Here is an 18508-nt window from a genome sequence, read left to right as displayed (position 1 = left end):
CTTGTCAAATGATATCTAACAAATCTAATCCCTCGCCTGATGCGAACGATCCCAATTCCAAATCATTCAATAATAAATAAATTTTTGTTAATTTTTTTAGTACAGAAGCATCTAATAAGCAAAGCAGACGTTTGACAAGTCAAAGCATGCTACCATACGTTTCCTCTTTTTACCATCAGCTGATTGAACAATTGAGTTACCTATTGTAGCCTACTGCGTACAAGTAATAGTACAGGCCTAATAAGTAGATGACAGATGAAGTATTTTTTTCGTTGTATCCATGGATATGTTTGGTATATTTCATGTGTTTTGATGTAAAAACACAATAGCAGATCATAAAATGTTTGAAATAAACAAAATTATTACGGTTGGAATGAAGCAAATATTTCTTACTCATTTTATCTCCATTTGTTGTCACTACGTTTCTGAAAATCAATATTAAGATTTTTTATCCAGATAAAAAGCTTCACATGCATTGCATTATGCATCTGCTTGTACTAAAACCCTTTTCTATTGGAGCAGCCACTTCAGTGGGAAACAATACCGAAGAGCAAGCTTAGTATTTGTCCTATTTTTTTATTATTTGGTTCTACCATTCTAAATATACCAACCCTGAAAACTATCACAAAAGATAATAATAATTTACATGTGGCTATTATATAACAATTATGCATATGCTTTAGCTCCACTATTATTATTAAACTAGGTAGCTGTATATATCGCAAAATAACCAGAATGTTATCATACTAGAAACAGAAATGCTCAAATTATTAAAAGGTGGGACATCCAGCTATTTCAACAGTTAAGTTATGAGATGTAATTTTAATAGGTCTAATGTCTGCTACTGTGCAATTGATTTTCATCTGCAAAACATGTATGAATTGAAAATATTATCGACAGCATGGTTACTAACAAAAGGTTGGGCATTCTATAACCAGCATCATAATGACTGAACTGCCTTCGATGGTAATTACACAATGGCTAAGCTGCTTGGAATAACAAGTAGGCTACTTCCGGTTTATAACTGACCAATTATTTTCCAAAAGATTGCATAAAAAATGTTAACAATTTGATTTGTTTATCAAATTGTTAACTTTTGATAAATCCAAAGTCTAAATTACATAATTTTGTTTCATTCAAAGCCGAAAGTGCTGTGCATTTTTACAAACTAATCGAAAACAGACTCGAATCACTACAAAAAAGCTAAAAGTAAAATTTATTTCACTTCCTTATCCACGCATAATAGAACATGTATTGAAATGATAGTGCTTGCTCACTTAATTATGTATAGATGTTACCATAGTTGAAAAATTATTTAAGATTTTTTTGAGATGTTCGAGTACTCAAATATTTGAATCATCACCAATTTGGACACAGCTCTGGTGTACATGCCTGCTCTGATGTCATATTCTATCATTAACTTATGTCCATTGCGTTAATTATAAGGATACTTGGGGTTCTTTAACTCTATTTTTCTTTGCTATGGCCTTTAGGATGTTTGCTTCCATGAAACTTACTGTATTTTAGCCACTGTTATGTTGTGCGAGTTTGCTGTTATGTTGTGTGAATATTACTTATTTCATTTCTGGTCTCGAAACCTCAAGTGAATGTAGAAAATCGTGTTTTCAAAGCACTTAATAGACTTTCCGAGTTTGGTCAAAATAAGATATATACATGTATTTCTTTGACATCAGTTCTTGATATTAGTTCTTTAGTTGCCGGAGAGTTGTTCTGCCAGGTATGTGTCGTTGATAACCTGGTGTGATCAGTAGGTAGCATAAAACTTGCAATGCTCTGCAATTGAATATGCTTCGGCAATATATTGATCATTCACATTTTCTTCAATTATTTGATTCGTTTTCTAAAATTCATGTGGTTCAGCAATCGTCGGTGAGGCCAAGTATCTGTTGCAAGGTCATCATGATATTTACCATTTTTTTAAAATCAAGTTTATTCAATTGTAGTGATGTGACGCAGTAAGGTCTAAGTTTTTTTTCTAATTAAACTCGGAAAAATTTTAGTTGTCGTAACCTTTAATTAAGTTTATCAAGACAAAAATTTAGAATCTCTCCAAGTATTGTAATAAAACGTTACTCACTCTGTCACATGGCATTACGAGTCTATCGAATTCCATCAGGTTACAGTGACTTCAGTAGGCCTATGTGTTTAATTTACAGAATTGTTTTGTTGCCATATGTGCAGTAATACCTCGTTTTTCGACCCTAATCTGTACCGGAGTGTGGTTTGGAAATTGATTTGCTTGAAATCCTAAAGTATTTTTCTATTATAATTATCGTAAATAATTTTAATATTTTCCAATACTTGAAAACAATATTCCTAAAGGCATTTTGTTATTAATTTACACCATCAACTGTAAAGATATGTAATAAGAGAGCAGGTAATATGTAGAATACAGTGATTTGTTCACAAAAATGTATTCATAGACTAGGTTGGGGAATGTACTGTACTGCTGTGTCCGTAGTAACTTGTATTTGAGCCTCTTTTGCTCCGAGTCTCAGGTACTGTATACGATAAATCAGAAAGTGTTGACATAGATTTCTATTTTGATAAAATATATCTTATCTAAGGCCATAAAAACAATTGCTTTGTATACATGTTGTATTTTTTAAATGTTAATAACGACAAAAGTAGCGAAGTTTAGCCTATGCTAAGAATAAGATAATTCTAACGAAAGAGCGCGGTAACAAATCCGCGCAAAGATTGTGTAAAATAAAAAAAAACACAAAAAAAAGCATTTGTTGTCTTTTATTTTTACAAATGGTTATGTAGAATTCTTACAAGTAAAATTACATAAAATATAAAAGTATATATGGCCAAAAAATTGATTTTTGTTAAAAGTCTGAGACATAAAATTCTCATTATTTCTGATCACAATCTGATTTGATTGAGAACAAAAGCGCTTGAAAGCTGCGGTACGACTGTATTGTGTATGTGGGGAATTCTATGATGCTCATTGCTATAGGAGCGCTTATACGGGAGCATTACATATTGTCACCAGGCACTGGCGAGCTCATCGACAATACATATTAAGTTCTAATAGGTAATGTGTAAGTGTTGCAGTGTTTATAAAGTGTATTAGTGTGTTAGTAGTATATCATGGTATGAGCAAACATGTGGAAGAGCTTTTGTGGGAGATGAACATTGATTCAACTTAGCATATGTGGCGACAGTTGCTGTTGGGATGCATATAGAAATTTTTTTATTTCACACCTGCATGCACACACTTACGTATATAATATGGAATTAAAAGAACTTGTAAATATGTTTAATATAGCTTTAGGTTATATGCATCACAGCTAGGATTTTCCATGATTACGTGTGTTGTATTTTCCATCAATCTATAGATACTAACATTTTCTATCTTGCTGAGATATATAATGCTAAGGATGCATTATTGTAGACAATAAGCACAGCACAGATAAGGTCTCACTAAAGAACTTTGAATTGCTCAAAGTTCTGGGCACAGGCGGTATGTAACAATGGATTTGTCTTGACCATTTCTCATAGCTGCTATAATACCTATACAATTTAATTTTTTTGAGTTTGTTTTTACCTCCTTGAAATAGTTAATGTAGAGCATCTTTCAAACTGTTTTACTTGCGCACCCACTATTCTTTAATAGAAAGTAAATTATTCTTTTAATGAGTTTTACTGGAGCTTTTAGAATTGTCTACAGAACTAGCAAATACTGTACTTGTAACTGATATCTTAGACAAATGAAGCCTATAAGCATGAATGTATGATTTTTTTTTAGCCTATGGAAAAGTGTTTATGGTGCGCAAGTTAGGTGGAAGAGACAGTGGCACACTGTATGCCATGAAAGTTCTCAAGAAAGCTTCTATTGTAACAAAGGCTAAAACTACAGGTGACTGATATTCAACCATTTTCATATGATCAAGAATAGTTATAGCATTATTTCTCGCCTACCTTATTTATGTCACAAATAGAGTGCATTATTTCAAATCTAAAAGTTTGTTTAGAATATTTTCTTTTAGTCTTTATAACGAGTGATCAGATGCTATAGAGGATTTTCGTGACTTTATTTGCTTCTGAGAAATTACATTACAGTCAAACTTATGAGGAATAAAGTTGATGTGTGGCGTGTGGTAATATATGGGAATACTGTAATATATGGGAATACTGAATAATGGGCTTACTTATAGTTTTTCTGGTTGTTAGAACACACAAAGACTGAACGACAAGTGCTTGAGTCCATCAGAAATTGCCCATTCCTTGTCAAGTTGCACTACGCATTTCAGACAGATGCCAAGCTGCATCTGATACTCGGTAGGTTTTTCACCATGGTTGAGATTCATCACAACAGTTTCATGTCTTAAGACTAGAATATCCCAGGTATCAGGCTAGAATGCGTCACTCCAGTCTAAGGTAGTAGTTAACCAGTGCATTATTTGAGTTGTTTTCTGCTATTAGACAACGTCGACCTGGTTGTTCCTTCTCAAAAGTGTATATTGGCTACAGTCTTCAATCAAAATAAAACTTTTTTCTTCAAATCAGTAAAGACAGTCACGGCAACATGCTTTGGGGTTGTTCAGTTACAATCTACTAAATTGAGATCAAATACCGACTACAACTGTCTATCATAGTTTTCTGAATTATTGTCTGTTTGCTGTGACGTGTTAGTTATTTTATTGTTGAGTATGATTGTCTCTGCCCCTGACTAAGTTCCATTATTAAACATGACACTACATAACTCGCATCCTGCAGTATAAATGTGTAATCTAGCTGGAGTGGAGGTTGTCTATAATGCTTTTATTGACCACATGCTATACCGACTCTATACGCATCTATTTACTAGCTTTTGTTTCAACACCTCACTGTAGACTTCATTAATGGTGGAGAGCTCTTCACCCATCTCTACCTACAAGGCAAGTTCAGTGAAGACCATGTGAGAATATACGTAGCAGAGATTACTCTAGCCCTTGAGACGCTTCATCAGGTAGGGCGAAGCCGCGTCTCCTAGCACTTTGCAATTTTGATTGTAAACTAATGCTAGATCACTCATTTGTCAGTTATCTTGGTTGATGTTACCTTCTTGTGTATCAGGGTCTAAATATTGAAACGCTGAATGGCTTTATCTTCCTGTTTACTAAGGTCAAAGTAACGAACATTCTGATTGGTCTTACCTTTCTGTGTGCCAAGGTCAAAGTAATGGAGCCTTTCTCTAAAAGTAGGAATCAGATCATTGAAAACATTCTCTAACTTGTTCTTGATGTTCTACTTAATAGTAGCACACATATTTTTTGTTTATTGTGGTGAGGTCACCTGAATATATTTCACAAGGTGTACTTAACTATGTTTGTTTGGTATTCTAACACAGTTGCTTTTGTGAATAAATAATTTGCTCAAAACAGAATATCAGCTAAACATATTGAACCGTATAAAAAAGTGTTATCTTCATTTAATGCATGACCAAAAGTTATCTTTGTCTCAAATATTCAAACATTGTTTTGAGTGTAATAGACTAGGTTCTTGTTTAAAATGCTAAATATGATCACTTATCTATCATAACATAGTTTTACTGTCATACTTTATGTAGAGAGCAATTCACACGCTACTACTATAATAGCTGAAGCATAACACTGATATATTAGTGGGCACTGTTACTGTTGTAACGAGCTGCTATATCCAACTATTACTGCCATGCAAAAATGTTACACACGCATTCTACTATAATAATAAGAGTTGTGAGGTCAGCTTGATGTTACTATGTATCATGACGTTGCGCGTCAGTTATGCTAGTAGGAATCAATATATTTTGGTATGCGCATGTAACAGGTAACAAGTATGTGCACAATTCTTTTATAGTAGAGCAAGGACATTCTAGCTTAGTGTATAGAACATCTGCCCGCAGACTCGGAGGTTTCAAGTTGTTGTCCACTGTGAACTGGACTTTTTGCGCCTAAAGCTTTATCGCCATAACTAGACACACAAATGACAAACACTGAGATTTATATATAATTATATATATTTATATATATTTATATATATATATAGATTGCCCACATGATATACAACTAGCGCTTCCACATTAAAATTCTCTCCTTCCTTTTAGCTCGGAATCATTTACAGAGATATAAAGCTAGAAAATGTGCTCTTGGACTCAGCTGGTCATGTGGTACTCACCGACTTTGGCCTGAGCAAAGAGTTCTTGGCTACTGATGAGGTAGATATAAGAATTTGGTATTTTCCAGTGATCAAGCTTCTCTCTCCTGTTGTTGTTATGAACCTTCACTTATTGACACTTAATGCTATTACTTAGGGTAATGGTGTGACGTGTCAATTTGTGATTTCACATTTCGATGAGCTTGAGTAAGAATTTTTTTTAAAACAACCGAGGTGAACCTTCTTTGTGAAAATGACTCATTTTTATTGCTTCTAAGAATGTTTGACTGCAGTCATGCTAGTTTCAGTATGCACAAAAACTAATTCTTTGAGAATGACTTAAGTCTCTTTACGTTTTAAAAAGATTGTAAGCATAAACTTTTATCATTGTAATTAGTCGGGGAATTTACACAATTGCTGTATGTCCCCGCATATAAGTCTATCTCTTATATAAGCCGACCCTAGAAAAACAGCCCTGAAATCAGGAAATTTATAAGAATCCGCATATTAGCCGACCCTATAAATTGTAAGATGCAGTATGTACCTATCAAAGCAAAAGTTTGCGGAAGCAGATGGAATGCCTTCAAATTTAGAATGAAATAAAAAAAAAAAAACTTGAAAGCTTCAACAAATTGCAACACATGCTATAAGATCATCATAGGCTAGTTGCAAGCAATAGATATCAGCTGGTAGAGACATATCAGCTCCCCCCTGCATATTTATTAAGAGAACAACAATTTGAAAGTAAGTTAACAAATTTCTTCCACTCCTAGATTTAATGTCGCTCCAGTAGAAGAAGAGTGCAAAATATAAGCGACATTTTACACTCCCGTGAAAAGATTAAATTAGTCTTTTCAATATTCTGACAAGGTATTCAAAAAATATACCACTACCCTTTATTTGAACGCCGCCTCTAATAAAGCGTCACTCTGAGGGAAGGGTTGCAAAATAGAGCGCCATGGCATTCAAATAAAGGTTTTACAGTAATTTGGTCAATTGTTATGACAATGTATATGTGGCATTGTCAAATAATTGGTTTTACCGAATATTTAATTGTTGCTGTAAAAAGATTTATTTGGTAGCGAAAGAGTTGATGATAGTGGTAACCATTGTTGTTATGCTTCTACTGCTTTTAGTTTAAAGGAAGCATTGCAAGACATTCATTTCCTTTTATGAGTAGAGGCATTTCTTGGGTAAACTCTTCAACCGTACCTGCAATACTATTAATGCAATTGCTTGTGACACGCATAAACATAAGTGATTATGTGTATGACCAACCACCCACACACTGTTACTGCCGTCATAGCATATGATTATCAATCAAGAGCTTCTTCATGTGGGTGTGCATGCTCTTAACGTGAGAACAAAAGCTGGACTGAACCAGGCTAAATGCACCGGTTCCATTGCATTTTTTCAATGTATCTACCACACATGCAGCTTTTCTTCAAGTGCAAGCCATTGCTACTGTATAAAACAAACTGTAAGTAAAAGGCTACCAACCGCATGTTCAACATGGCTCGAGTTGTAGTTTTTGGAACCAAATTAACATGTCAATCAGCTTATATGTGGAGATATATGGTACACTATTCGACTGGAATGTATGTCAAGTAAAATTTGACCAACAGTCAACAGCACATTGTGCCTACACATTGTTTTCTACATATTCAACAGTCAGCGGTACACAATGTCTACTCACTGTTTGCTACGTACTCAACAGTACACAGTGTCTACTCACAGTTTACTACGTATTCAACAGTCTATAGTACATAGTGACTACTCACTGTTTACTACATATTTAACAGTCAACAGTACATAGTGTCTACTCACAGTTTACTGCATATTTAACAACTTCAGAAGTACTTTTCATAGTCCTAAATGTTTCAGTATGAGCTACAAGCTACTATCAGCGTTTTTGCAAATATTTTGTTCAAGGGAGGAATTAGTTGCGAGTCGTAAACAGGAGGCATCCTTTGTGTGTCTTGTAGAAGTATCGAGCATATTCCTACTGCGGCACTGTAGAATATATGGCACCAGAGATTGTAAAAGGAGGAGGCATAGGACACAATTTTGTGAGTACGACATAGCTACGTGTCTTTGACTCTCATCGTATTAGTGTTTTCATTTCATGGAATAGTTTGTCTCTGTTGTGATCTGTTTTACTCCGGTGAAACTTAAAACGATACAAGATATCTCTGAAAAGGGCTCAAATGTCTTTTACTCAGTCAGTACATATATTCATCTTCACTTTTCAGCTAAAGTGAGTGTACTTATTGCCTTCAAGTTAATGAACTTGAAACTAATTAAAGTAATTTGCCAGACTTCCTGGTCATCCTTACTTAAACACGTTAACAGTTTAATCTGCGGATTAGCAAAAGTACTCTTTTTAGTTTTTAACCAGCTAATTGGTGAAACTAGTCTTGGTGGCAGTTAGCTCATCAGCAAAAGGTAGTCATAGTGGTTATGGTAATGCAGCAAACAACTTCAAAAATCATTAAAGAAACTGTCGTAAATCCTCTATTTGAACGGCACCTTTATATAAACACCACCTCTAATAGAGCGCCACTATAGAAGGTTTGAAATATCCAGCGCCACCCTTTAATGGGACGCTACCTTTATTTGCCCACCATTTTGACATTTTTTGATCTTTATAAACCCACAATGGAAAATGATCAGTAGAAAAGTGTCCACAAAATAGTACTAATAATGACTTGGTTACATCAATAATAAGTAATTTTTTCCATTGTGTCTGTAGTGGTTGCCATGATTGTAATGCTGGTGTACCTGACAAGGTTGATCATCACAATCATTAGAACTACACTGTTTCAAAGTCACTAGGTCTAAATCATATCCATTGTTTTTAGGTTTGTTCATGTGGTTCACAATCTCACTTGACAACTTAAAAGCGTTTTGATGACAATGAGAATGCTCTTTAGGAACACCGTATGACGTGACAGCGGCCATTATTATGGCGTATTCTAACTTTAAAATGCTAACAACTTCTTGATAAATTAAAAACGTAATGTACTTATGTACATTTTCAAACTCCAAAGCTCTACAAGTTCTCTTTAAAAATATGAAAGCGACACCATCAAAATACTTAATAACAGCACCACGCTAATCTTGTATAGTCAAAGTAGTTCCTTGTTTAAATTACTGATACATCGGCGTATATGAAAAACGTTTTGGAAAAGAATGCAGAGGCCGACAGTCTACGAAATGTTGATTCGAGAGTGTAAAATATAGGCGACACTAGCATTGCTTTGCCCATGCATCAAGCATTAAATTTATTTTCCCCAAAAGTTGACGAGCTAGTTGAAAAATACAGCGCCACGTTTTATTTGAGCACTACTATAGGGGAAGAGTTGAAAAATACAGCGCCACCTTTTATTTGAGCACTACTATAGGGGAAGAGTCGAAGAATAGAGCGCCACCCTTTATTTGAGCACTACTATAGGGGAAGAGTCGAAAAATAGAGCGCCTTGGTGTACAAATAGAATGCATAGCTAACATTTAATCTACTATGCGATGGCTTTTTCATTACTTTCATTCCATCATCTAACAGTAAGGAATTTCTCATGATGATCTTAGCGGCTTGTTAACCAGCTTCCGCTAAGATTAGCCTTCATGGCATCCATTTCTTCTCTGCGATTGTATTACTCAACTGTGATGCCTGGTCAGTCACAGCTACACAGTCACAGAATCTCAGCCTCACTTAACAATTAGTCTTTGTCAGCTATCTTTAGTTGACTCTTAATTGCTCTCACTTTCAAATGTTGAAAATTTGCTTGAATCTCCTGCAATACTCTTGACTCAAAAAGGAAGGTATCAAGACTGCTTTGCTGTCTGTTTGCAGGTTTTATCTTCTGCAGTTTTGTCATACTTAAACTCGCTTATACATACATAGTTATGCTTATCTGATGAATCGTGAATAATTTGCAGTCTGTTGATTGGTGGTCATTGGGAGTGCTGACCTTTGAGCTTCTGACTGGTGCCTCACCGTTCACTGTTGAGGGAGAGAAGAACAGCCAGTCGGAGATCTCCAAGTAAGTCTGGTTCATATAACCCTCATAGAGTAGGAAATGCCGCCTTGAGATAGTTCGCTTTATTTTTCACTGTTCCTCGCTCATGTTAGTAATTCTATGGCTTAGCAAGCTTCAGGTTGGTGTAGCATTAAATCTTTTAAGCTGCATCATCTGGCAGATAGTTGGCTTAATTCTAAGTGCATATCTATCCCTCAAACCGACTAAAAATTAGTAATTTTACTAAAATGAATCCGTTAAAAGTATAATGTAGCAACATGCCTCTAGGGAATATAACATAGTCAACAAACCTCTAGGGATATAACATAGTCAACAAACCTCTAGGGGATATAACATAGTCAACATACCTCTAGGGATATAACAGTCAACATACCTCTAGGGGGTATAGCATACTCAACCAACCTCTAGGGAATATAACAGTCAACAAACCTCTAGGAGATATAAAATTCACTAGTGCTACACGCCACAAATTTTTGTCGTATTTTTCATCTTCGTAGCATGTAAATGGTTTCAAACGTCGCATATTTAATTTTTGAAGCGATTCAAACCTCCGATTCAAAGGGTGTATTTTTGAAAACATCGTATTAACAACGAAGTACTGCGTATGATGTGAACATCAATATTCGTATTATTGCAAGAATCTTTGTTGATCGGAGGTTGGATTTTCATCATCTTTATTGGGGACGTCTTCACAGCATCCCTACGAAGTTTGTTTTCAACACACGTGTTTTAAAAATATTATCTCCGAAATAAAAAATATTAACTCCGAATTTGAAAGAAAAATTTCTCACACATAACATTGACATTCGATCTTAGGCGCATTTTAATAGTGTCAGCCGCAATATAAAATATGCGCCTCGCTGTAGCTAAAAAGTGCAGCAGGCTAATATAGAAAACGCAGAGTTGTGCGATAATTTCTTTGTAGCATGTAAACTCGTCAGCTACGAACAATTGGGAATTGTGCGACCACTCTTGCGTATCATGTAAATCGAAACCACAACTTCGAAGCTAAAAAAATTCGTAGCATGTAACACTAGTGGTCAACAAACCGGTGAGGAATATAGCAGTCAACAAATCCATAGGGATATTTCATAGTCACCGTACCTCTAGATTTCCTAGTAACAAAGGTACCTGTTTTGTGTCGACAGAAGAGCGAGTAAACGTGTTTCTTAACAATTAAGTCAGTCAAAGTTTACAATTTAAGGTGAAGAAGGGCATTAGAGATGAAGCTCTCACATCTTCACCAACAGTTACAATCATTCTATCAGATATTGTTAAGAGGCAGTATACATGCCTATCCTTAGACTTGCGGTCAATCACATGGCTTTTTATATACAGCAGTGTCACGGTGAATGGTGTAAACAAATTGCCAAAAGAGTTCACCTCTTATTCTGATATGCAGTCTCAGTTATGTGAAGACACTTGAATTGCCATTAACTCCGTCATTGCAAGCTATTCATTTGAGTTATAGAGTTAGTTATTTCACTCGGAATCATATTCCTGCCAACTGTTAGCATGCAACTACCAAATGCAATAAAGTGGTATTGAAATTGAAGAAATCTTTGGTGGAGGTGGTGTGACACAATGGATCTAGCTTGCCAGCTATTCCTGATTTGAAGCAAGGACTGGTTATCTGCAAAGCTGATACAGTAGGCGCTCCTACAACGTAAATAATCCGTTGCAGGACCGTTTACGTTATAGGGAATTTACGTTATAAGAAAAATATAATACATGTAAATTGCCTATTCCGTTGCAAGATCTTTCTAAACTCACCCCTTTGTCCATGCAAAAGAAGCTTGACTTAACTCTTTTAGTTTGTGGACTGTACCGTAACTGCAGTATTAGTGGTTTGCATCGACAACTTTTCTCCTTTTTATGATCAATCTCATTGGTTTTATAGACCAAGATTGCGATAATTTTAAAACAAGTGTATGGGGTTGCACATTTCTGACATTCATTTACAACGATTTTCTTATTTTTTCTAAACAGCAAACTCTATTCTGCAAAGTATGACTAATAACTAATATTTTTTACATGTACAATAGGCAAAACAACAAAATATTTTTATTATAAAAAGTGGTTCTACCTGGCCGTTGTCTATCTGTATCCAGGGGTTAAGGTTAGGATATAAGATAACTTTCGACGACACTCCAACTCGTGACATTCAGATTGGTAGACCGACGCTGTAACACCTGCACCAATCAATCGCTTTTAAGTATTTATGAACAATTTTGCAGCTATCTTATGCTCTATTTTGTCGACACATTTGGTAGTCTATTACGACGAACTAAAATCTTGTGAAAATTATAATAGTGTTATAATAGATACAATGCTAAACATATGTCGTTTTTTCTTCTGAAAGTGCGGCGAAATAAACTAAAATTCAAATTGATTTTGAAAACTCACCCGAATTGACACTTTATGTTATATGGAATTTTTTACGTAGTAGAAAGCAAATACTGCTCATAAATCTTTTACAGAGCAAATACTGCTCATAGATTTTTTACGGTTTCTGGAATTTACGTCATAGGAGATATAAGTTATAGGAGCGTGTGCTGTATTTCAGTTGTCATAAATGACCTTGAAGTGTCATATTCTCAATCATCGTTGCTATCACTAATATTAGCCAGGTCTTGCAGCCTTGCTAGATACCTGTTTAGGCTTGCTATTGAAAAGCTAAGCTCTAAAACTGTTATGCATTGCGCAGTATACTAGTGTCTCAATATGGCTAAGCACTCTTAAGTTTCTTGTATCCTTGCATATTGTCCGATTTTATGAAAATATGAAACAAAAAATCATCCTTGATGACACTCTGAAATGACATCTTTGATGTCTTAGACAAATGCTACTGTTGCAACCTACACATCAGTATATGGTCGTGCATGGCACATTTCTGTCTTCGAGGATTGATGATACACATTAATCCAGAAATATTACAGGATTAATCTGTATTGCAAAGGGATTATCTATTTTATATGTTGTGTTATGCTTCTTAGTGACCAAAGCCAGGCTGTACTTACTTTGTATTTCAAAGCCCTTTTTCGCACTATAATTCCTGATTTCCTAATTCTTCGTAACACAATAATACATAAATATAATTGTCATGGCTGGCCTCTAGCAAAAGAGGTGAGAAAAATGTTGAGGTAGGATGGTAGATGCTTGCTGTAGGATTCTTATAGATCTAAGACATGATACCATCCATGGTCAATCAATTTGTCTTTGGCGCCTATGTAACAAGTGACAGCAACCCTGCTACTCCTTGCCGCCGGTTTTGACTTTGACCTTGAACTTGACCTTGTGTTTCTTGGGTTCGTCCTCGCCTCCTTCCGCCTCGTTGTCGCCTTCTTCTCCTATCCCTGCCTCTATTTCGTCTACCTGCCAGCCTTCTGCCTGCTGGTACTAGTCTGGGTGCTGGTGCGGCAGTAGCAGGAGGAGCTGCGGATGAACGAGGTGGTGGAGGTATTTCCTGTAACACAGAAACATTATAAACATCTCTATGAAGAATATTTGAGGCTATCCAGTAATGAAAATTTGGAATGGAGTTGTATGGTGAAACTTCAAAGCGGCCGCATACTTACCACTCCTGTTGGAACAAGCTCTCCAACTTGATAACCTGTGTGTATCATCTTATCCATAGCTCTTCCGAAGCAGTCTATGAAAACAAGATTGTCGCGGGCCATTTCTTCGACCTGAAATGTTTCAATATGTATTAGTCTGTACTACATAAAGGCAGCGCCATACCTATTTCACCCCTTTTCGTAAAAACTGGTAATTTTGTCTAAAGGCCATATCTCCATTCTAGGCAGGTTCGATACAAATTAGCTGACTTACTATGTGGTAATATGGTTGACGTGGACAATGCTTGTTGAATTGATTTGTCCTTCTTGGTGGTATAACGCACGTACTTCGACCAACTCTGTTGAGATCACCCAGGTTATGTGTCAGGAACATATCCGAGTTGACACGAGACGTGTTTGTGACAAACTCATTCCATTGATGCCTGTCAAATGGAAATACTAAAATACATACGCGTTTTTTTTTATAAACAGGATTGCGATGCTCAGTTTGTATGAGGTATTTACCTCGTTTCTGGTACATCATCTACGACAAGGAAAGACTTCTCTTGCTCCCAAACAGTTCTGCCATCCACCATTGTCTGGTAGTATTCATTAGAGAGGACATCAAATCTCGTTGTGTAGTCTCCTTCAAATCCTGTCTCGTTTGCACGCAGTTTGCCAAGGGCATGAGATCCTGGTTACACAAGCATCACATGCTAGACTTGAATAGTCTTGACACATTCAAAAATGCTGATCATAAAAGGTGCCATCCAATTTAGTACTACTCAAATGACCTTAGTTTTTTAAAATCTACACTTTCAAGTTTGAAATTTAAGAACTTACTCTTTCGCTGATAAATATAGGCTGGGTTCAAATATAAGCCTAGCTCAAGTTTGTTGGAGTCTTATCTCAATAATCGACGAGAAAGTTTTTCTTGGTTTTTTGATGTGATATACTAGCTGATCACTCCTTTTACATCCACTACCAACACTTCTAAATCTTTTTGTTTATTTCAATCTATTTGTGTGTAGTTATTAAGCTTATTTTGCTTCTGGATGCAAACAGTTGGTCTAGTGACTCTAGTCTATGCTTTGGCTATGTGTCCGACTATATTTATGTGGCGAACATCGATGATGACTTTATTCAATCATCCATTTTCTCTAACATTCATTTGAGGCAATAATTAGGGTAGTTCCATATTATCATCAGGAAAGCAAGACTTTTTGATGCTACTGTGCATCTCTTTGCAAAAAATAAGAATAGCTAAAGAGAGATGTTAAATTTAGAAAAATTTTTTGCTCAAGAGTAAAATTGAAATAAGTAAGGTTTCATTTTGGTTTTTAATATAACTTAATTAATTTGCATTAGCAGCAAAGTTGCAAGGCTTATCATGTGAGCAGAAGAATAAAAAGAAACTTTTGAAAAGCAGAATATGCTAACAATAAGAAACATTTGAGAGTCAACTTTACTGGGCCTACTTGTCAAACAGCATACATACACAAAGCAAAGTAAACGGAACTTACCCATAATACATACTGTCTCTCTAGGTGTCATCTGCATGTTCTCTTGAAACCACTCATATGGATCCTGGTTGGCATCAGGGATGTTGCGCAGTGGCTCAACCAACTGAGCCACTTCACACGTCCTGCGTCCCCACAGCACTTGCATATTGGGTCGGCAGCGGTTTGGCAGAATTGGGTTACCAATGCCGTCTGTCGGGTTCATGCAAACTGTTCAAAAATATAGAATATCATTAGTTAATATGTTACAATGCAAGGTCTACAGAAACATCATTTTCCAAAGTACTTCCAAACGACTTTTAATTTTTAACCCGCTGTTCAGGCAGGTGGCTGCCTAGCCGCTTTGTGCATTGTTCACTTAGTATATTATAGTTGATCTCTAGCGCTTTCTTGATTTAAATCTACATTTATGTCACTTAAATGGTAGGTATAGACTTTGTCAAAAAATAGATGGCGGCTATTTGGGCTAATTGTTAATTAGATTTTCAACATAAATTATAAAAGTCCAACAAATATTTGACTTTACCCAAAGTAATTTCCAACACATGACTTTTGAAGTTGCTCGAAGCATTGCAGTTTCACAAATGAATGCGGAGAGGCATAAAAATGAATGAGAAAGAGTAGAATGTATAAAATAAATAAACTTAACAAAAGATAAGCTGCTTTGGTTTAAACTGCCTCAGCTAAGTTTGAGTAAGTTTTTGCCGAATATTTCTATCACCACATCTGCTTCTAACCTGTGATGTTTTCGTTTCCCCCTACCTACTCTTTCATGTGATTGTCTTTAAGGTAAAGTAACAAAAACCTCGATTTATCACTTTATTGATTATTTTAGACGTCTCGCATATACGATACCTTTGTTATTGTAATGTACAATTATCATCTGGATTTATTAAGCAAATAACAAGGGAATATTTGATCTAACGCGGAGCTCTTAATACACTGTGCTAGGCATGGCTTTCGTATATACATTACATATACATTACATATACAATATACATTACATATACATTACATATACAATATACATTACATATACATATACATTACATATACAATATACATTACATATACATTACATATACAATATACATTACATATACATTACATATGCAATGTACATTACATATACAATGTACATTACATATACATTACTTATACATTACATATACATTACATATACATTACACATACATTACACATACATTACATATACATTACATATACATTACATATACATTACATATACAATACATATACATTACATATACATTACATATACAATGTACATTACATATACATTCCATATACATTACTTGGTATATTTACATCGCCACGATGTTAGTTATGTACTCACGTCCTTCCTGCTCACCACGCTCCCCTGCAAAGTCTGCTGTCACAACGCAAGCTAGGGCAAAAAAATCTGCCCTTGAGCAAATATGGCTGAACTGTCTTTGGTGCATCGTCCTTAGCATCCTCCATGTGAGCTCCAGACCTGTAACCACACTTAGTTTATTACCAATGGTTTGGTTTTTTTCTAATGACCAACAGGTGCACACACACTACCTTCTAGCGCCGGCTAATGACTGGCTCACATATTGTGGTCTATTGACTGCATTCATTCTGTAATTTTAAATTGGTATTAGATTTTGTAGAACACAAGAGCATTATAATTTAATATCTCAGTCATTTTTAGATACTGCCATAATCATTTTTCAAAGGCGCAAATATGGCTTTTACGATAAAGTTATTACATCTATACATGAATTTTCTGATTGGGAAAGGCAGATAGAATTATTCATGGCTGCATTGTCATGCTGAACACTGAAAACCATATTTGTTTTTAGTTCTGATTTCTAAAGGTCAGAAATTCTCAAAGGGCCTTGCACTTCAATAGGAATAATTGATTCAAATAGAACAGTCAACAGCAGAGTTATCTAATATGCAATTGGTTGATTGTATATATATACACAATTTCTGGCCAGTCCTACCATTGTTGCCACCCTGAACTCTTCTTCTTGAGTCAATGCATCCGTCACACTGTACCACACAATCATGGAAGCAAAGCCGAATGATTGCGGGCACCAGAAATCTCTGGCCGTTTGAGTCACGCGCAGTTGTTATCAAACCATATAAGGCATCCTTCATGATGAGCTCGTCCTCCGGTCTCACTAGCATACTTTTCGCTAAAAAAATGCTGACGGCTAGCAAGAGCAACGTCGACGTGATTACCTGCAATAGGTTACACTAGTTGAGCATTTTCACGAAATGAACGAAATTAAAGAATATTTGGGTTAGTGAACGTATTCTCCTTAGCATGGAATGAAATAACTGTTTCTCCCTTTAATGCTGGCTTGTAAACTTCTAATAAAACTTGCCACTAGTCACCAATACACACTAAAAACAGAAGCTATTCTTATCAGAGTGATAGATGACTGCTTCGCACAGGTTGCTCATTATTGAAGCCGAGTTGAGAATTTGCTGCAAAAGTGCAGCTATGTTATTTGCTTTTGGCTCCATATTAAGATCATTGCAGACTACATAAATACTAAAATACAAAATATTTCTCTAAGCAAGCACCTTGGGTAAGGTAATTCATATAAAAGTTTGTAATATAACCAGGTAAAAGCAGGCTGGCTTACCTTGTACATCTTGTAATTGGTTGCGAGCTGATGGCCTGTAGGAGCTACTATACCTGGACCCGCATGCCCAGAGGAACACAAGTAACTGACTGCTGTGGTTGTTACGCATCATCCCATTCATAATGATTAAGGATTAGTCTCTGCAAATCAGATCAGAGCTCTGAGAGGACTCTTCTCTACAATCGGCTATAGGTTTTGTGATGTCATTCTAAGCCGTGGTGATGTTGATGTCTGGCATGAGGCGGTGCTAACTGCCATTGCGATAGCAAATCTTGCAGGTAAAGGATTACCTGAATCCATAGCATAAAATTGGCTACTCCAGATATTTAATGGGTATTATCCAAGGCTTATCTTCGCTTGTTTCCTTGAAGTCTGATTAGGGAGCATTTTGACAGAGCTTATCATACCTAACAGCTCTTTCTGAGCTGAGAATAATGCTTTGACGCAGACATCGCATTAGATAAGTTTTATACTACAGATTTTGATTATTTCATTCTTTTAGATTTTGCCTTTTGCTTTTTAATGCATGTTCTATAAAATACGTGTATCTAAATATGAAGTATGTAAATTAGTCATAAAACGGATTTAAAAGTGGAGGGAAAAAT

At 35.7% G+C, this 18508-nt stretch overlaps 2 protein-coding genes across 2 annotated transcripts in view; one reads left to right on the top strand and one right to left on the bottom strand.

Annotated features, from left to right (window-relative positions):
- The window catches only part of LOC137401218 (ribosomal protein S6 kinase alpha-5-like), a 74553-nt gene that overhangs the window by 585 nt on the left and 55460 nt on the right, over nucleotides 1-18508 (top strand). The window contains exons 2-8 of the mRNA XM_068087618.1: nucleotides 3422-3490; nucleotides 3776-3886; nucleotides 4201-4308; nucleotides 4863-4978; nucleotides 6095-6205; nucleotides 8130-8213; nucleotides 10084-10187. Of these exons, the coding sequence (XP_067943719.1) occupies nucleotides 3422-3490; nucleotides 3776-3886; nucleotides 4201-4308; nucleotides 4863-4978; nucleotides 6095-6205; nucleotides 8130-8213; nucleotides 10084-10187 (703 nt within the window). The remainder of the gene's footprint in view (nucleotides 1-3421; nucleotides 3491-3775; nucleotides 3887-4200; nucleotides 4309-4862; nucleotides 4979-6094; nucleotides 6206-8129; nucleotides 8214-10083; nucleotides 10188-18508) is intronic.
- LOC137401220 (putative ascorbate peroxidase) lies at nucleotides 13225-17961 on the bottom strand. Its single transcript, XM_068087620.1, has 8 exons — nucleotides 17904-17961; nucleotides 17253-17493; nucleotides 16619-16756; nucleotides 15265-15471; nucleotides 14267-14435; nucleotides 14016-14184; nucleotides 13763-13873; nucleotides 13225-13650 (listed from the first exon to the last, which is right to left on the bottom strand). Exons 1-8 carry the CDS (start codon nucleotides 17910-17912, stop codon nucleotides 13411-13413), a joined length of 1284 nt encoding a protein of 427 aa, XP_067943721.1. The 5' UTR covers nucleotides 17913-17961; the 3' UTR covers nucleotides 13225-13410.

This window comes from Watersipora subatra, chromosome 7 (assembly GCF_963576615.1).
Source record: "Watersipora subatra chromosome 7, tzWatSuba1.1, whole genome shotgun sequence".
Taxonomy (NCBI): domain Eukaryota; kingdom Metazoa; phylum Bryozoa; class Gymnolaemata; order Cheilostomatida; family Watersiporidae; genus Watersipora; species Watersipora subatra.
This window is presented reverse-complemented; position numbering and strand designations above follow the sequence as displayed.